General features: G+C 54.9%; 1 protein-coding gene across 2 annotated transcripts in view; it reads left to right on the forward strand.

Moving 5' to 3' along the window:
* The window catches only part of GAK (cyclin G associated kinase), an 83,530-nt gene that overhangs the window by 51,796 nt on the left and 13,829 nt on the right, over window positions 1-17,905 (forward strand). The window contains exons 16-23 of one of the 2 annotated variants that reach the window (XM_017865410.1): window positions 1,790-1,984; window positions 2,338-2,455; window positions 2,929-3,008; window positions 10,257-10,450; window positions 12,638-12,784; window positions 13,610-14,086; window positions 14,510-14,680; window positions 15,772-15,894. In XM_017865410.1, coding sequence (XP_017720899.1) covers window positions 1,790-1,984; window positions 2,338-2,455; window positions 2,929-3,008; window positions 10,257-10,450; window positions 12,638-12,784; window positions 13,610-14,086; window positions 14,510-14,680; window positions 15,772-15,894 — 1,505 coding nt within the window. The remainder of the gene's footprint in view (window positions 1-1,789; window positions 1,985-2,337; window positions 2,456-2,928; window positions 3,009-10,256; window positions 10,451-12,637; window positions 12,785-13,609; window positions 14,087-14,509; window positions 14,681-15,771; window positions 15,895-17,905) is intronic. The other variant, XM_017865411.1, reaches the window with a different exon arrangement.

The following is a 17,905-nucleotide window of genomic DNA, read 5'->3' on the forward strand; positions in this document are numbered from 1 at the left end:
GTGGTTTTGTTTAAAAGACAGGCTTGTCACATGGGACAGAAATGCGCGGCTCAGCCATACACTGCAGGAGGTCCCCTTTCAACACGGAGGCAGAGGTGGCTTCAGAACAGGATGGTGGGAGAAGAGCATACTAGTCATTGCTACATGACCCGTCACAACACACTCGGACTTAGACTCTCATGGTCTCCCTGGACCTTGTGGCTTAGCTGGGTCATCTCCTCCGGTCAGGGTGTTGGCTGCACTGACTCTGAGAAAGCCGATTTCTCTTTAATTGCTGAATCTGCTTCCTTGGCCACTCGGGCTGTTGGCAGGATTTATTTGTTGTGGCTGAAGGACTGGCTGTCCTGGCTCCGTGCTGACCGAGCTGGACCACAGTGGCCTGTGGCTGGGAAGATGGGGTCTGCACCGTCACCACAGAAGTGACGTCGCCTGCCTGCCGTGCACAAGCTCCAGGAGAGGGCCTGCTACAGGGCATGGGTGTCACGAGGTGGGAGGCAGACACCGGGGGATGTGTGCACCACAGAGGCATCAGGGGAACGCCAGCCGTGGGAAAGCCAGAGCTATGCCACCAAGCTCAGAGAAAACAGATTCCATTCAACATCCATAAGGCAAAAACTGATCAAATTGAAAGGAGAACTAGACAATTCAGTTGTAGGGTAGACCTCAACATTTTCCTCTCAGTAATCTGCAGAACAAGTAGACAGACCACCAGCAGGGATATAGAAGAACTGAACGTGCCAGCCCATGAAGGCTGACACAGCTGTAGAGCATTCTAGGACATTCTACCCAACAACAGAAAAACACAATTCTTTCTAATCCACGTGGAATATGCAAGAAGAAAGATCAGATTTTGGGCTATAAAGACACCTCAACAGAATTTTTTTTTTTTTTTTTTTTTTTTTTTTTGAGACGGAGTCTCGTCTGTCGCCCAGGCTGTGAGTGCAATGGCCGGATCTCAGCGCCTCACTGCAAGCTCCGCCTCCTGGGTTATGCCCATTCTCCTGCCTTCCGCCTCCCGAGTAGCTGCGGACTCAGGCGCCCGCCACCTCGCCCAGCTAGTTGTTTTGTATTTTTTTAGTAGAGACGGGGTTTTCACCGTATTAGCCAGGATGGTCCGATCTCCTGACCTCGTGATCCGCCCGTCTCGGCCTCCCAAAGTGCTGGGATTACAGGCTTGAGCCACCGCGCCCGGCCAAGACACCTCAACAGATTTTTTAAATTTGAAATCAGACAAACTATGCCCTCAGGCCACAGTGAAATAAAACTAGAAATCAGTACCAGAAGGATATCTGGAAAACTCTCTAAATCTCCGCTGCCCAGGTTCAAGCAATTCTCCTGCCTTAGCCCTCCTGAGTAGCTGGGATTATAGGTGCACACCACCATGCCCGGATTTTTGTATTTTTATTGAAATGGGGTTTCACCATGTTGCCCAGGCTGATCTCAAATGCCTGACCTCAGGCAACCCACCTGCCTTGGCCTCCCAAAGTGCTAGGATTACAGGTGTGAGCCACCGCGCCCGGCCTCAAAATTAAACAACTTGTAAATAACCCATGAGTATCAAACTGGGAGTATCATGAGAAATTTAAAAATATTAAGACGCTGTCTTAAAAATACACTATGTATACAAACACACACATAACTAAATGAAAATTATAACATTTATTAGGTACAACTAAAATATTGCTACAAGGGAAATTTCTAGCATGAAAGACTCCTATTCAAAAGACACAATCAGCTGTGTGGTCCCCTCAGGCCACACCACGTGGTGATGCGGCACGTCTGCCCCCAGGTACATCGAGTACATGTGTGACATGGTGGCGGAGGAGCCCATCACACCCCACAGCAAGCCCATCCTCGTGAGGGCCGTGGTCATGACGCCCGTTCCGCTGTTCAGCAAGCAGAGGAGCGGCTGCAGGCCCTTCTGCGAGGTCTACGTGGGGGATGAGCGCGTGGCCAGCACCTCCCAGGAGTACGACAAGATGCGGTGAGTGCAGCTGTGGCCCTGCGCCGTGCTCCCTTATCCTCACCCCTCTGGAACACCATTAAAATGGAACCCTGGCCTTGCCGGGGACAAGCGCTTGCTGAGGCGGACGTGTTTGGAGCTGTAGCGTCTGTGGCGGGTAACTTTGGGTCCTGGTCAGCATCAGGAGATCACACGATCTAAGTGTCTGGGTGACTTCAGAATTCCTATGGGGCTCTTTGTGGGCGTCATTCTTTATTGGGTATTACACGTTCTACCTAACCGACAGTTTCTCATTCTGTGTTTTGTGGTTGTTTTTGTTTGGTCGGTTTTGGGGATCTTTCTGTTTAATTTTTCTCTCGTCGTTCTGTCCTTAGGGATTTTAAGATTGAGGATGGTAAAGCCGTCATTCCCCTGGGCGTCACGGTGCAGGGAGATGTGCTCATCGTCATCTATCACGCCCGGTCCACCCTGGGCGGCCGGCTGCAGGCCAAGGTGAGAGAGCCTGTGGCTTGCCCCGTGCTCCCCACTCACCCCCAGGCTCTTGGGAGGTCTGCGGGCCACTGTGCATTCACTTCTCGCCGAAGGTCAGGGGTGCTTGCTGTTTGGTGAGTACTGTGGGCTCTCACGTGGCGACTGCCCCCCAGCGCTCCCTGCTGGCCCTGTGCACTTGACGTGGCGGGATCTCAGCCTGAAAAGCCTGGCGTTTCCAGCTGAGTTTGAGGGTCCAGGGGCAGCCCCCACGGCAGTCCCGTGAAGCAGCTTGTGGGCCCGTGCATTCTCCTTGGGGCTACCTGCCACACACAGACCCTCTCCCACTTCCCCCGCAACATGGGGCACAGGGGCACAGTCCACGCCTCCAGCTCCGTGAGTGGCTCTCAGAGCTCGCCCATTGGGAAGAATTCACCTGTGGCCCCAGGATCTGGACTCACCCTCGGTGCGGGGTGTCATGTTTGCTCTCTCTGCAGATGGCATCCATGAAGATGTTCCAGATTCAGTTCCACACGGGGTTTGTGCCTCGGAACGCCACCACTGTGAAATTTGCCAAGTATGTTGGTGCCGCGTGGGCTCGGTGGGGAGAGACAGGTGCCCCGCGCCGCTGCAGCACCTGCATGTGGGCCGGCCGTGGGAGCCCCAGGGGGAGTGGCGGGCTGTGTGACTGCTGCTTGGTGGCGCCGGGCCTGTTCCTAGACCATCCTGGAGCTGCATGTGTGCAGGCTGCTGGGGTGGACCTGGTGGCTGCTGCTCTGGCCCCCGATGGTGTGTGTGTCTGTTAGAATTTAGCCCTCACACCCGGGCATGGCGTGAGCAGGTGAGCGGGTGGCGGCTGCATCTTCGCAAACATTCCTGAGCCTGCCGTGTGCAGAGTGCCCTGCTGGGCGGAGGTTGGAGGAGATGCGGGGCAGTCATGTCTGGAAGCTCACACTCTGGTGTTAGCTTCCTCTGTAAACAAGCTCAGCCACAGGATGTCCCCCGCCCCCACCATGCCCGGCACCTGTTAGCTCCCTGTCGTCTTGACGTCGGTGCCCAACAGCGCATAGCCTGCCCTCTGCAGGCTCAGGTGGAGATGCGGTGAGCAGCGGAGCAGGCTCTCACACCGGGTGTTCTGATTCTGACTGGAGGTTTTTCAGTTTTTTTGTTTTTTGTTTTTTTGTTTTTGAGACAGAGTCTTGCTCTAACGCCCAGGCGGGAGTGCAATGGCACAATCTCAGCTCACTGCAACTCCACCCACCAGGCTCAAGCGATTCTCTTGCCTCAGCCTCCAGCCTCCTGAGTAGCTGGGATTACAGACCTGCACCACCATGCACGGCTAATTTTTGTATTTTTAGTAGAGATGGGTTTCACTGTGTTGGCCAGGCTGGTCTTGAACTCCTGACCTCAAGTGATCCGCCTGTCTCGGCCTCCCATTTAACTGGAGATCTTTCTACTCTATCACAGACAGGCTTATCCGCCAAGACACAGTGGAACAAACATTGTTCCAGGAGCCAGAGGGGGCACCCACGGGGGCTCCCGAGACAGAGGCTGTGGCTGCAAGGCCTGCTGTGTTCCAGGCTCTGTACCCAGTAAACAAAGGGAAGCCTTGGGGCCAGCCCCGCAGGGATGCTGGGGGCCTCTGCACCTTGGGAGAGGTGCTGGCCTGGCCTGGGCGAGCCCAGGAAGAGCTGGCGCCTGCTGCTGTCGTGGACGGCCTGCACTGGAAGACTGGGGGGTCTTCTCGTGTTTTTCTGTCTCTGTGATTCTTTTTTTACATTTCTTTTTTTACATCTCTTGTCTTTGTTGTGTCTTACGCTTTTCTTTTTTTAACTCACATATTCACAACTTTAACAATTTCGTTTCTTTTTTCCTCCTTTGGAGGAAGAAAAACACCCAGAGCTCTTACAGTTTTCAGCCACAAGGGGGGCGGTGCTTAAAATAGTTTTTTTAAAGACCAAGGTACTGATGATGAAGAGGAAAATGTCGGTGAAGGACCTGTCGGGGATTCAGATGATGGAGGCAGGAGGCAGGGACTCCGGTGACTGATTATTCACCAAAGTCGGGAGAATGATGGGAATTTCACCAGAGATCTGGAACATAAAAAGGAGACAGATGTGAATTCTAGAACTGAAAAAATATTGTAGCCGAAATGAAGGCTTCAGTACATGCTTAACAGTGGAATAGGCACAGCAGAACAGACGGTGAATTGGTAGAAAAGATCTTCCAATGGCAGTGCAGAGAAGAAACGATGGAAGAAGACACGTATAGAGAGGGTCACAAGAGAGACTGTGGCACCACAGGGGCCTGGCATGCTTTTACTTGAAGTTCTAGGAGAAGAGAGAGAATAGAACAGATACCATACTTGAAAATCATTGGCCAAAATTTTCCTAAACTGATGGAGGACGTCAAAACCATGGAATGAGAAGCTCTGCAGACACCAAAGAGGATACTTTTTTTTTTTTTTTTTAAACAAAAAGAAGAAAAGAGGTTCGGTACCTCAGAGCATCCTGGTTGAATTGCTGGAACCCAAAGAGAACAATCTCCAGCCCCTGGGGACGGGACAAGTGGGAATGCAGGACCTGCCGAGTGACACCCAAAGGCAACCGTGGCATGCTGTCTCTAAAGTGCCGAGAGAAAAATACGGGAATTCTGTATCTGGTGAAATTATCCTTGAAATATGAAAGCCAGTTAAAGATGTCTTCAGCCAAGCAAAGGATGAGAGAGTTGATTGCTGGCAGAACTGCTCCATTTCAGCAAATATCCAAGGGCAAGCCTGCAAAGCCTGCAGCCTAGAGAAGGAAGGGCAGGGAGGCTGGAATGCATGACTGTAGTGAAATGACACCAGCACCAGCTGCTTAAAACACCAGTACGTCCTGTGGGTTTTAAAACCTGTTTAGTAGTAACATATCTGACAGCAGGAGCACCAGCGTGCATGCACACACAGACATCCCCGGGAGCACCAGCGTGCGTGCACACACAGCCGAGGAGGGGATTAACCGAGTGAATGTGTTTCAGGAGCCCCGTCACCAGGAAACAGGGAATGTACCAATCCCTAGGGCAGATTAAAGATATAATCAAGAAGAAAAATGGAACAAAAACTATGTGATTAATTTGCAAGAACAACGTAGAGATGAAGAAACAAACCCAGATGGGATATAGATAGAAAACAGCCAGCTGGTAGACCTACGCCCCACTGTGCCTGTCAGTCATCCCATGGAAGGTGAGTAGAAGACACACTCCAGTTAATCGGGCTGGATTAAAAACCAAGCGCACACAAAGCTCAAGTCTATACTGCTTACAGGAGCCATACTTCAAAACCCATGCACACGAAGACCCAGCAAGGCTGAATTGGAATAACTGGAAATTGCTTACCATGCAGACCATAACAGGAAGAGGGCTGGTGTCACAGTGTCAATGTCAGGTGGGACAGACCAAGGCAGGAGGTGAAGGGCGACGTCGCAGGGGCGAGGGCGATGACATGGCTTCAGTACAGGCAGCACAAAGGGGCAGAACGAGGGGTGAAGTAGACAGGCCCACGCTGATGGCCGCCTCTCTCCCCAGGCAGCGGAACAGGTAGACACAAACATCAGGATATAGTTTTTTTAACAAGGTTTAACCAGCCTGACGTGAGTTTTGCAAACTTCAGCAAATACTTGAAGAAATGGCACCTGTTCAAGTGGGCGTTTATCAAAGTCTCACGACATCTCAACAGTGGATTAAGGTGGGAATCAGTGACAGGAAAACCCCGAGACCGTATGCTCGTGAGTAATCCATGTGCCAAAAAGGAAATCACCATTGGAATGAGAAAATATTTTAAACGCGGTGATAATCAAAATACCCCTTATCAGATGTTTTGGGATGCATCTACAGCAGGCTTTAGAGGAAATTTGTAACTTTAAACGCATACATTTAAAGGAAGAAAGGTTGACTGGGCACAGCAGCTCACAGCTGCAATTCCAGCACTGTGGGAGGCGGGAGCATTGCTTGAGCCTGGGAGATCAAGGCCGCAAGGCTGCAGTGAGCTGTGAGCAAAACCCTGTCTCGGAAAAAAAAAGGAAATGTTGGAAGTTGGTGACCTAAACTCGTATCTCAGGGAGTTAGAGACAGAACAGCAAATTAAACTCAAAAAAGTAGGTGAAAAAAAATCAAGGGTAGAAACAGAATTCAGTTAAAAACAAGCATACTGTCTAGACACGGTGGCTCATGCCTGTAATCCCAGCACTTTGGGACCCCGAGGCAGGTGGATCACCTGAGGTCAGGAGTTCAAGACCAGCATGGCCAATGTGGTGATACTCCATCTCTACTAAAAATACAAAAATTAAATGAGTATGGTGGCAGATGCCTGTAGTCCCAGCTACTTGGGAGGCTGAGGCAGGAGAATCGCTTGAACCTGGGAGGCGGAGGTTGGAGTGAGCAGAGATCACGTCATTGCGCGCTAGCCTGAGCAACAAGCGAAACTCCATTTCAAAAAAAAAAAAAAACAAGCATACTATAGTAAAAGTCAGTAAAGCTAAAAGGTGTTTCTTTTGATTATCTGAAACGATTAATTGAATGCTTAACAAGTCTGGTCAAGAAAGGGAGACAGAACACGGAAACACGGGCTCCCAGGATGGGAAACCAAAGAAGACAGGTCCCGTAGACGTTCAGACGGTATGTGCGGTGCTGGGAGGAAAGCCATTCTCAGTGGAATGGGCAAATTATCTGAAAAACGCCTCTCAAAATATACCTATGAAGAAATACGGCATTGGAATGTCTGTTAAAGAAATGTATTCTGCAATTTAAAACCTTCCTACAGGCTGGGCACTGTGGCTCACGCCTGTAATCCCAGCACTTTGGGAGGCTGAAATGGGAGGATCACTCGAGCCAGAAGTTCGAGACCAGCCTAGTTAATGTAGTGAGACTCTGTCTCTACAAACAAATTTTTTTTAAATCAGCCGGATGTGATGGCACATGCCTGTGGTGCCAGCTAATCAGGAGGCTGAGGTGCGAGAATTGCTTGAGCCTGGAACGCCTAAGCCGTGGTGAGCCGTGATTGCGCGCACACACAAAAGAACCTCGTAGGAAAGGAAAATTGCGAGCCAGATCTCACGAATATAGATACAAAAATTCTAAACAAAATATTAGCTGAAAGAACCCAGTGTTATGTAACAAGGGTAACATGTCTTGACATCTGGTTTATTTCAGGAACGTGAAGTGATTTTAACATTTGAAAATTGGTCAGTCACCATACTTCACCACGTTAGCCGAGCAAAGGCGAAAACCAGGCGAAGTTTTCGTAGATAAAGCATGATAGGAATGAGCGCTCCTTTCTCATCACAATGCTCAGCAAAGAGGAGCAGAAGGAACCTTTCTTAGGCTGATAAAGAGCAGCCCCAGAAACCCTGAAGCACCGCAGCTAATCATGACCTAGTTGGACATTTCCCTCCTGAGTTTGCAGACAGCGCAAGGGTTTCACTCTCACTATCCAGGATTTTATGGTCGGTCTTAGCCAGTGCAATAAGGCAAGAAGAAGAAAGGGCAGAAGAAATGGAACTTTCAGCTGTTGCTTTTCACAGGTAGCATGATTGCTTTCAGCAAGAAATCCTAAGGAACCTGTACACCATCAGAATGAGCATGTAGATTTCATGAGATGGCTGAATGTGAAGTTAGACACGGGGCACCAGGAGAGGAGCACGTGGAGCGTGCGTGGGCTCTGCACGGGGAGCCCGCGCTGTGTCTGGAGGAGAGGCGTGTTCCCTGCTCGTGGAGCCTGCGCTGTGTCTGGGGGAGAGGCGTGTTCCCTGCCCGGGGAGCCTGCGCTGTGTCTGGGGGAGAGGCGTGTTCCCTGCGCGGCGGGCCTGCGCTGTGCCTAGGGGAGAGGGACACAGGGTTGCAGCCGTGGCACAAGTGTAACAGCCGAACCTGTTGGGAGCCTCTTCTGCCCGGTTGGAGCTGGCCTGGCGGGAGCCTGTGGGCCGTGTCCTCTGCAGTCCAGGGCTCTTGGGAGCGGCCAGCCCTGCTCACAGACCTCATTGTGCCCTCAGCACCAGGCTGGGTGAACCAAGCCTGCAGACCCAGTGCCCAGGGGTGTCTCAAGGGGCAGCTGGGGCAGGGAGGCTGGGCATGAGCGGCGCTCCCTCTGGGGCTGCCCAAGTTCGGTCTGCCCCAGGACCCAAGCCCGCCTGGCCGACCTGGCTCCCTGCGCACGTCTTCCCTCCGTGCCCCTCCCGCTGTGCCCCTCCAGCCTCGGTGGTGGCCGGTCTGAGCCTCCGCTGCGGTGGCCGTCGGATTCTCTGCTGGTGCCTGCTGGCTCCTCTGCAGACGTTGCCGCCTTCACATCTCCACGCCAGCTGTGCCACCGCTTTGCAGTCGCTGCTGCCCCCAACAACGGGTAGCGGCACCTGAGAGGCTCGGGCGCAGAGGGAAGCTCGTGTTGGCCCCGGCTGGAGTGCACGTCAGTCCTGGCTTCGGCCGTGGCCACCTCCGCCCAGAGCCCTGAGAGGGCATCGAGGGGGCGCTGCTCTCTGTGAAGTTGGCCACCCGTCAGGGCAGGCCCCAGGTGCTCTCCCCTCGTGCAGCAAGAGGATGTTTTAGGGGGTGAGCAGGAAGGGATAAACTAGAGGCCGTCACACGTCACAGGCATGTGTGGAGCTCAGAGAAGTGACAGTTAAAACCAGCCATGGCTCTGACCCACACAGGCTGCCAGGCCCGTCTCCCTGCTCTCCCTCGGCGTGTCCCACTCTGCTCTGGGTGTTCCTGGCCCTGCAGACACTGGCACCCTGGGTTTCCCAGGAACTGGCCACCACTCTCTTGTGTTTCTGCTTTATTTTTTTAGATGTATAAAATTCAACATGTAGAGATTTTAAGTGGCATAAAATAAGACAGGCATGGAAAGCCTGCTGCCTGCTGGAGAGCCCGGGCTTGTCAGTGCAGTTTATGACAGTGGGATCAGAGACCATCATAGGAAATGTGTGAATTTATCAGTGCAGTTTATGACAGTGGGATCAGAGACGATCGTAGGAAATGGTTGAAATAGCCTGGAATTCCTTAGGGAATTCCTGAGGGGTCAGGAAGTGGTCACAGTGTCAGGTCACACCTGTCTCCCCGTGCGGCCAACACCCCAAGGCGGGCCCCACTGACGCCTGCCCCTGCTCCCCACAGCCTAGCCAGTGCTGCCTCCCCAGCCCCATGGTGGACACGGCTTTGTTTCCCCTGGAATCATGTTCCTAATTCCCTGGCAGCTGGATTCTAGAGGTCTTGGTTTTACGGGCATCTGTTGACAGTTGTGGGTGTTTGTCAGGGTGGGTGTCGTCATTTTTATGGAAAACACCGTTAGTATCCAGAGTGTGTGCTCTGAGCTGCCAGGTGGCCGCAGTCTGTGTGTGCTGGGGAGTGAGGGCCAGCACCTGCCCTGGAACCCTGGGGTCCCACCTCAGAGCTGCCTGCCTGGGTGCCGGAGTCGCCAGCTGTGGGATGTTGTCCCGTCTGCTCTGAGCACGCAGCCTCCCCTGGACTTTCGGGAAACGTGGCGGCCCCGCCCAGTGCCCCTCTGCCTGCAACACAGTTGCGGGCATCCCCACTGCGACGTCTGAGGAGCAAGTGAAAAGATGCTCTTCCAGGGCCTGACCAGGGCTGCTGGTGCCCTGTGGGTTCCTGGGACAGCGCTGGGTCCGCTCACACGGCTCCAGCTTCAGCAGGCGGGGGTGACCGGCTGCCCTTTTGTTCTTGCGCCGCTGCCTGCAGCTGCAGTCTGTTTCCGTGCACGTTTCTTTAGTGAATGTCCGAGGGACTTCCATACTACTTGGGGGGCCTTCCTAAGTGGCGTCTACTCGTAACACCGCAGGTATGACCTGGACGCCTGTGACATTCAAGAGAAATACCCGGATTTATTTCAAGTGAACCTAGAAGTGGAGGTGGAGCCCAGGGACAGGCCGAGCCGGGAAGCCCCACCGTGGGAGAACTCGAGCATGAGGGGGCTGAACCCCAAAATCCTGTTTTCCAGCCGGGAGGAGCAGCAAGACATTCTGTCTAAGTTTGGTAAGATCCCGCAGGTGAACTGAGGGAATCCTGTTCTGGTGAGTGTGTCTGTGGAGACCTCTTCGGCTGAGCTCTGGCAGGGCTGGGCCACCGTGCCTGCTGCTGCATCCAGGCCCTGAGCAGCTTGGGCCGCAGGAGGTTTTGGAAACTCTGTCTTGGATGCTGGACACCACCACCAGCTACACCAGAGAAGGAGGACTCGCAGGCTGCAATTTCAGAGGCCTGTGGGCAGGGACGGAGGCAGAGGGAGGAAAGCCTGAGCTGCTAGGGCGAAGCGGGGTTTCGTCCCGGGCATGTGTCTGGGTCAGATGTTTGTCACGTGTGCGGGACGCACGTCCACTCTCACTGTGACCCTCGGGCCTGCTCAGCAGCACATGGACAACACGGCAGAGCCCTTGCTCCTGTTGCTCTTCTCACTTCCGAGCAGTTTCGAAAAGGCAGCCCAGGAAGCGCTGGCAGGTGGGCCCAGGGCCGCCCACTGCCCATGCCACGCTTGTCCTGGGCTCTTGGTTTGCAGTGTGCATTTTCTGAGCATCTTCAGCGTCCCTGAAAGAGGCTGTGTGTGTGGCGTGTGCATGCTGTGTATGTGTCCGTGGGTGGCGTGTGCCCGTGTGTGCCGTGTGTGTGCACGAGTTTACTGTGCATCTGTGTGTGCTGTGTGCACATGAGTGTACCGTGCATCTCTGTGTGCCATGTGTGCATTCGTACCATGCATCTGTGTGTGCTGTGTGTGCATTCATGTGCACCGTGCATTTGTGTGTGTGCTGTGTGCATTCGTGTGTACCGTGCATCTGTGTGTGCTGTGTGTGCATTCATGTGTACCGTGCATCTGTGTGTGCATTCGTTTTGGTACCGTGCATCTGTGTGTGTGCCCATTCGTGTATAACGTGCATCCGTGTGGTGTGGCATTTGTTGTTGTACCGTGCACTGTGTGGTGTGCTGTGTGGCATTCATGGTACCCTGCATCTGTGTGTGTGCCTGATAGTGTGCATTCATGTGCACCGTGCATCTTGTGGTGCTGTGTTTGCATTTGTGTACCGTGGCACTTGTGTGCTGTGTGTGCATTCAGGTGTACGTACAGTCTCTGTGCCTGTGTGCGTGTTCCATGTGTACCGTGCATCTGTGTGCTGTGTTTGCATTCCGTGTGAACCGTGCATCTGTGTATGTGTGGTGCATGTCATATGTACCGTGTATCTGTGGTATGTGCCGTGTGTGTATTTCCGTGTGTAGCCATGCTCGCTGTGTGCGTGTGCCATTCAGTACGCTGCATCTGATGTGGTGTGCTATGTGTGGCTTCATGTGTAGCCCGTGTCATGTGTGTGTGGATTCATGTTGCCATGCATCTGTGTGGCTGTGTGTGCATTCATAAGCGTACTGTGCATCTGCGTGTGTGCCTGTTTGTGGATTTGTGTGTACGGCATCTGTGTGGTGCAGTGGTGTGCATTCGTAGTGTACCATGCATCCTCTGTGTGCTGGTGTGCATTCATGTTACGTGCATCCCTGTGTGTGCCTGGTGTCATTCATGTGTACCGATATCTGTGCCCTTGTGCGTTCATGTGTACTGTGTGTGTGTTGTGTACATTCATGGTACTGTGCATCTATGTGTGTGCTCTGGGTGCATTCAGGTGGGTACTGGTGCATCTTGGTGTGGCTGTGTGCATTCGTGTATACTGTGCATTGTGTGTGTGCTGTGTGGCATTCAATGTTACCGTGCATCTTGTGTGTGTGCTGTGTGTGCATTCCCCCATGTGTACTGTGCATCTGTGGTGTGTGCTGTGGCATCGTTGTACCGTGCATCTGTATGTGTGCATTCGTTATACCGTCCATTTGTGTGTGTGCTGTGTGCATTTGTGTATACCGTGCATTTGTGTGGTGGCTGTGTGTGCATTCATGTGTACCGTGCGTCTGTGTGGCATTTGATGCCTCAGTGGTGTGTTCCTTGTGCATGTTCATATGTGCGTGTGCTGTGCCCGAGTGCACACCCATGGCCCAGAGCGGCATCCAAGTGGATAGCAGGAATCTGCTCACAGAGATCCCCTTGCCGTCATGTCACTGGCCTGCTTTACTGATGGCCTGGCCTGCCACGGTGCTGGCGCCCGCCTGGCTGCACTTCCCAGCTCTGGGGTCAGTGCTGTCCCGAGGCTGCTGGCCAGTGCTGGTGCCCTGACGCCCTCCCTCTCCTGGCAGGGAAGCCGGAGCTCCCCCGGCAGCCCGGCTCCACGGCTCAGTATGATGCTGGGGCAGGTTCCCCGGAAGCCGAGCCCACAGACTCCGACTCACCGCCAAGTAGCAGCGCGGACCCCAGCCGCTTCCTGCACACGCTGGACTGGCAGGGTAGGCAGCGTCCCTGGACCCGGCCTCTTGCAGAGGGCAGGCCCCTGGTCTGAAAGTGCCCCTGGGGCAGAGCAAGCATCTTGGGAGACGGGCTTTGGGCAGAGCTGGGCTGCATCACAGTGAGGCTGTGTGCCCGGCATGTCAGCCTGTTCTTTAATGGCTCACGAGCTAAGAATGATTTCATGTTTTTTTAAAGGTGAAAAAAAAACAGAACGTGTCCACAAAGTCTGAAATACCGACCCTAGCTCTTCATCCCAGTCTGTGGGCCTGGGGAGGCTGGCAGCACAGGCCATGCTGGCAGGGCCCCTGGGTACAGGGAAAGGGCTTGGGCAGAGGGACAGTCTGTCCCCACCCGGGGATCCCACACCTCTCTGCCCAAACCCCCCAGTGGGCTCCCAGCCCCTCCCCAGGCTTTTCAGGAAAACACTGGGCACCGTCCCTGGACCTTGCCCCAGACACACCCCAAGGGATGCCCCTGCCACTTCCTGTCCCAGCACCCTTGGCCGTCCCAGCAGGGCTGTCCCTTCTGCCACCTGTTCACAGAGCACCTCGACGATTGGTGTTCCTCCCCCCCAGTGCTGCCATGTGGCCTCCACTTGACTCAGCCTTAGGCAACACAGAGGCCCAGGCGGAGAGAGCTGCAGGCAGACCCTTGAGGCAGAGGCTGGAGGTGGGTGCGCTGGAGACGCCTCAGGAAACCCCCCCAGAAACTTCTGCAGCACGCACCAAGGCCCTGGGCCGAGGAGGCACTGAGGGGCCACGTGTGGGGACCTTGGTGCTGGCCATGTAGGCTCACCAGCCTGTGGTTTTGTTTCCTTTTCACAGAAGAGAAGGAGGCAGAGACTGGTGCGGAAAATGCCTCTCCCAAGGAGAGCGAGTCTGCCCTGATGGAGGACAGAGACGAGAGCGAGGTGTCGGACGAAGGGGGTTCCCCGAGCTCCAGCGAGGGCCAGGAGCCCCGGGCCGATCCGGAGCCCCCCGGCCTGGCAGCAGGGCTGGTGCAGCAGGACTTGGTTTTTGAGGTGGGGACGCCAGCTGTGCTACCGGAACCTGTGCCACAGGAAGACGGAGTTGACCTCCTGGGCCTGCACACCGAGGTGGGTGCAGGGCCAGCTGTAGCCCCGCAGGCCCTCAAGGCCCCCTCCAGCAACACCGACCTGCTCAGTTGCCTCCTTGGGCCCCCTGAGGCCACCTCCCAGGGGCCCCCGGAGGATCTGCTCGGCGAGGCCCCCCTGCTCCTGGCAAGCCCAGCCCCTCCGCTGAGCATGCAGAGCACCCCAAGAGGAGGGCCCCCTGCTGCTGGTACGTGTTTCTGTTCTGACGACGAAGGGCTTCACGGTGGATGAGAGATGAGGTTCAGTCATTCTCACTGCATGGGCACGTCTCAAAGGCGCCCGTAGGAAGGGAACGTGCCCTCCCCCCGCCTCCCCCAGGAGGAACCTCAGGATCAGGGCAGGGGGCTGGTTCTGCGCTGCCCGCCTAAGCTCATGGGCCGGGAGCTGCCAGCTCCTCTGTCTCAGTGGTGTTGCTGCGTCCATGGGAAAGTCATCCTGGGGCGTGGGGCACAGGGAGCCCCGGGCTGACTGCCTCAGTGTCCCTGAGAGGGCCACCGTGGGGTCTGGGCTGCCCAACTGGAGTGGCCTCTTGGGTGGGCCTGACTCTAGAGCTGGGCTTTGTCCTCAGGCAAACAGGTTGAGTCCTCCCCATGCCTGCCTGTCCCCGCAGCTGACCCCTTTGGCCCACTCCTGCTGTCTTCAGACAACGACTCCCAGCCCTGCTCCAATCCTGATCTCTTCGGCGAATTTCTCAATTCGGACTCTGCGGCCGTCCCACCATCCTTCCCGTCTGCCCACAGTGCTCCGCCCCCGTCCTGCAGCGCTGACTTCCTGCACCTGGGTAAGCACCTCTCGCCTGGGAGCCAGCTCCCCACAGCGTCCTCCCTCAGGACCGCAGCCTATAGTCGGAAGCAGAGCTGTGGGTCTCAGGCAGTGGTGGGTCTGTACTGTGTGACCTCCGGGTGCCCTTCCTGGTGGTCCCAGGGTCCTGCAGGACGTCCCTGAGGTCAGGACGGACTGCTCTGTGCTCTGTCTCCCCAAATCATCCCCAAACCTGGAACAGGTTGTGGGTCCCTGCAGTGCCTCGGCCGTCTGCCTGGCAACAGGTTTCTCGAGGCCTCCTCAGGCCCAGGGCTTGCAGCTGTTGGCACAGAAGGCCACCTGCACCCAGAGCTGGTGTGGGGCCGAGAGGTCAGAGGGAGGTGGTTGGGGGTCCAGGTCCAGGAAGCTGGCCTGGTACGAGTGCAGCTGGGACCTTGGGATGCTGTGTCCGTGGGGAGGAGGCTGGGTGTGGGGCAGAGTATGGCTTGTTTAGACAGAGGCCTGTGGGGCCAGGCCCTGGGACAGGGCTGGGCTGCCCCTCCAGTGCGGTCCTACGGAAAGGAGCCCAGGCTTTCTCTCCTGAGGAGATAGCGTGATCCACAGTGATCCACAGTGATCCACAGTGCGCTCTGGGGTGGTGATGGTGACCGTTGCAGGATGGCTTGTGGGTGGACGTGTGCAGCACAGCCTTGCAGCCTGGGGTGGGTGCCACCAGAGCCAGGGCAGATAGGACCTGCTGGGCCCTCTTTCTGCCAAAGGCAGCTCAGCCAGGTGGAGCCACTGCGGGCTTGGGTAGGTTTTAGGAGAGGCAGGAACACAGGCCGTGGGGATGGCTACAGAAAGTGGGGTCCTGGCAAACCCTTTGGATGGGACTGCGCAAATGCTGTTCTCAGCCTCGCCTGCTGGTGTCCCTGCATCCACTCGCTCGGTTCTGTGTGATGTGGTGACTCCTCAGGGCCCATCAGGAAGAGGGAGGCCGTCAGCCCAACCTCAGCTCAGCCTGGGTGCGAGAGGTGCCGGCTCCTGGGGCCCTGAGCACAGCCTGGCGCTCCACCACATTGCCTACTGCTGAGACACCAAATGTGCTCTCTTCCGGTTCCTTCTTCCCAGGGGATCTGCCAGGAGAGCCCAGCAAGATGACGGCCTCATCCAGCAACCCAGACCTGCTGGGAGGATGGGCTGCCTGGACCGAGACGGCAGCATCGGCAGTGGCCCCTGCGCCAGCCACGGAAGGTATGACCACCACCCACCGAGGACAGGGCATGCAGGACATGCAGCTGCTGTGGCCCGTCTCTGTTTCACACATACCCGTAACAGTGCCCTTTGCGCAGGGAAGGACAGAAGGGCTGGGGCGTGCTCAGTGGTGCCGGCTCCACACCCAAGGCTGTGGTACGGCTGCAGCGGCCTCACGCACCCGGTGTGACTGGGGTACGTGGGGACACAGACTCGGCCTCCCAGAGCTGCAGCGGGTCCTGAGCATCAGCAGCGCCCCGAGGCGTCCTTCTCCCACCAGCAGGGCGTCTGCGTTTGTGATGCCATCTCATGCCCTGCGATCTGTGGACCGCCTGGTTGTTCTGCCTGTAGTGCCCCGTGGCTGTTCCCTTCTGAAGGGGTTTGTGAGTGAGGCTGACCCCACAGGTCTTGTTTCGGTGTTGCGGCCGACATCCCGTGCCCTGTCAGGAACGGGGTCACGTACGGCAGTCCGTGTTTGTGAGTGTCTGTCCTTCCCGTCACCCTGGAGCCTGCCCTCCCGCGACGTCTCTGGTGGCACGGATGCTTATGTGGCAGCTGCGTCTCGGGCCAGCCTCAGTGATGTCATGGGTTTGCTTCCAGACCACAAAGCCAGTACCCCTGGAAAGCCAGTCAGATTTTGTTTTCCCAGTAAACATAAAAGTTATGGACTTTTTTTCTGTGGGTTTTTGTTTTTTGTTTTTGAGACAAGGTCTTGCTCTGTCACCCAGGCTGGAGCATAGTGGCACGATCTCCACTCACTTCAGCGTTGACCTCCTTGGCTCGAGCGATCCTCCCACCGCAGCCTCCTCAGTAACCGGGGCTGCAAGCATGAGCCACCAGGCCCAGAAGTTGTAGATTTTTTTTGTAGAGACAAAGTTTTGCCACGTTGCTCAGGCTGGTCTAGAACCCCCGGGCTTAGGTGATCCACCCACCTCAGCCTCTCAGGGTGCTGGGATTACAGGAGTGAGCCACTGCACCCAGCTAACAGTTCTGTTTACATTATACTGTAGTCTGGTTTTTTGTTTTTGATTTTTTTTTTGAGATGGAGTCTCACTCTGTCGCCCAGGCTGGAGTGCAGTGGCGCGATCTCAGCTCACTGCAACCTCCGCCTCCTGGGTTCAAGCGATTCTCTTGCCTCAGCCTCCTGAGCAGCTGGAATTACAGGCGCCTGCCAACAAGCCTGACTAATTTTTGTATTTTTAGTAGAGACAGGGTTTCACTATGTTGGTCAGGCTGGTCTTGAAGTCTTGACCTTGTAATCCACCCCCCTCGGCCTCCCAAAGTGCTGGGATTACAGGCATGAGCCACCATGCCTGGCCATAGTCTGTTGAGTGTGCAATAGCATTATGTCTAAAAAATAAATATAGTTACCTTGATTTAGAAATACTTCATTGCTAAAAATGCTCACGATCCTAATCTTTTTGGTGGGGGTCTTGCCTCCGTGTGGACAGCTGCTGACTGCTCAGGGTGTTGATTCCTGAAGGCTGGGGTGGCTCTGGCAGTTTCTGAAAATAAGACGATGAAGTTTGACGTGCGATTGTCTCTCCCTTTCACAAAAGGTTCCCTGTGGTGTACAGTGCTCTTGGGTAGTGTTTTAACCACATGGAGCTTTTCCTGTCGTCTCAAAGCTGCCACTGCTGTATCAATAAGTTTACGAATGTTCTAAACCCTTGGTTTCATTTCAGTGTTCACAGCGTCTTCACCAGGACTAGATTCCATCTCAGTAACCTGCTTTCTTTGCTCATCCATAAGAAGCAACCCCTCATCTGTTCAGCTTTCATCCCGAGATTGCAGTGATTCGGTCCCATCTGCAGGCCCCACTTCTAATTCTAGTTCTCTTGCTGTTTCCACCACATCTGCAGTGACTTCCTCCACTGAAGTCTTCAGCTCCTCAAAGTCATCCTTGAGGGTTGAGATCAGCTTCTCCCAAACTCCTGTTCATGTTGCTGTTGTAACCTCCTCCCATAAATCGTGAATGTTTCTTTTTTTTTTTTTTTTTTTTTTTTTTGTC

Source organism: Rhinopithecus bieti, unplaced genomic scaffold (genome assembly GCF_001698545.2).
Source record: "Rhinopithecus bieti isolate Rb0 unplaced genomic scaffold, ASM169854v2 scaffold_79532, whole genome shotgun sequence".
Taxonomy (NCBI): domain Eukaryota; kingdom Metazoa; phylum Chordata; class Mammalia; order Primates; family Cercopithecidae; genus Rhinopithecus; species Rhinopithecus bieti.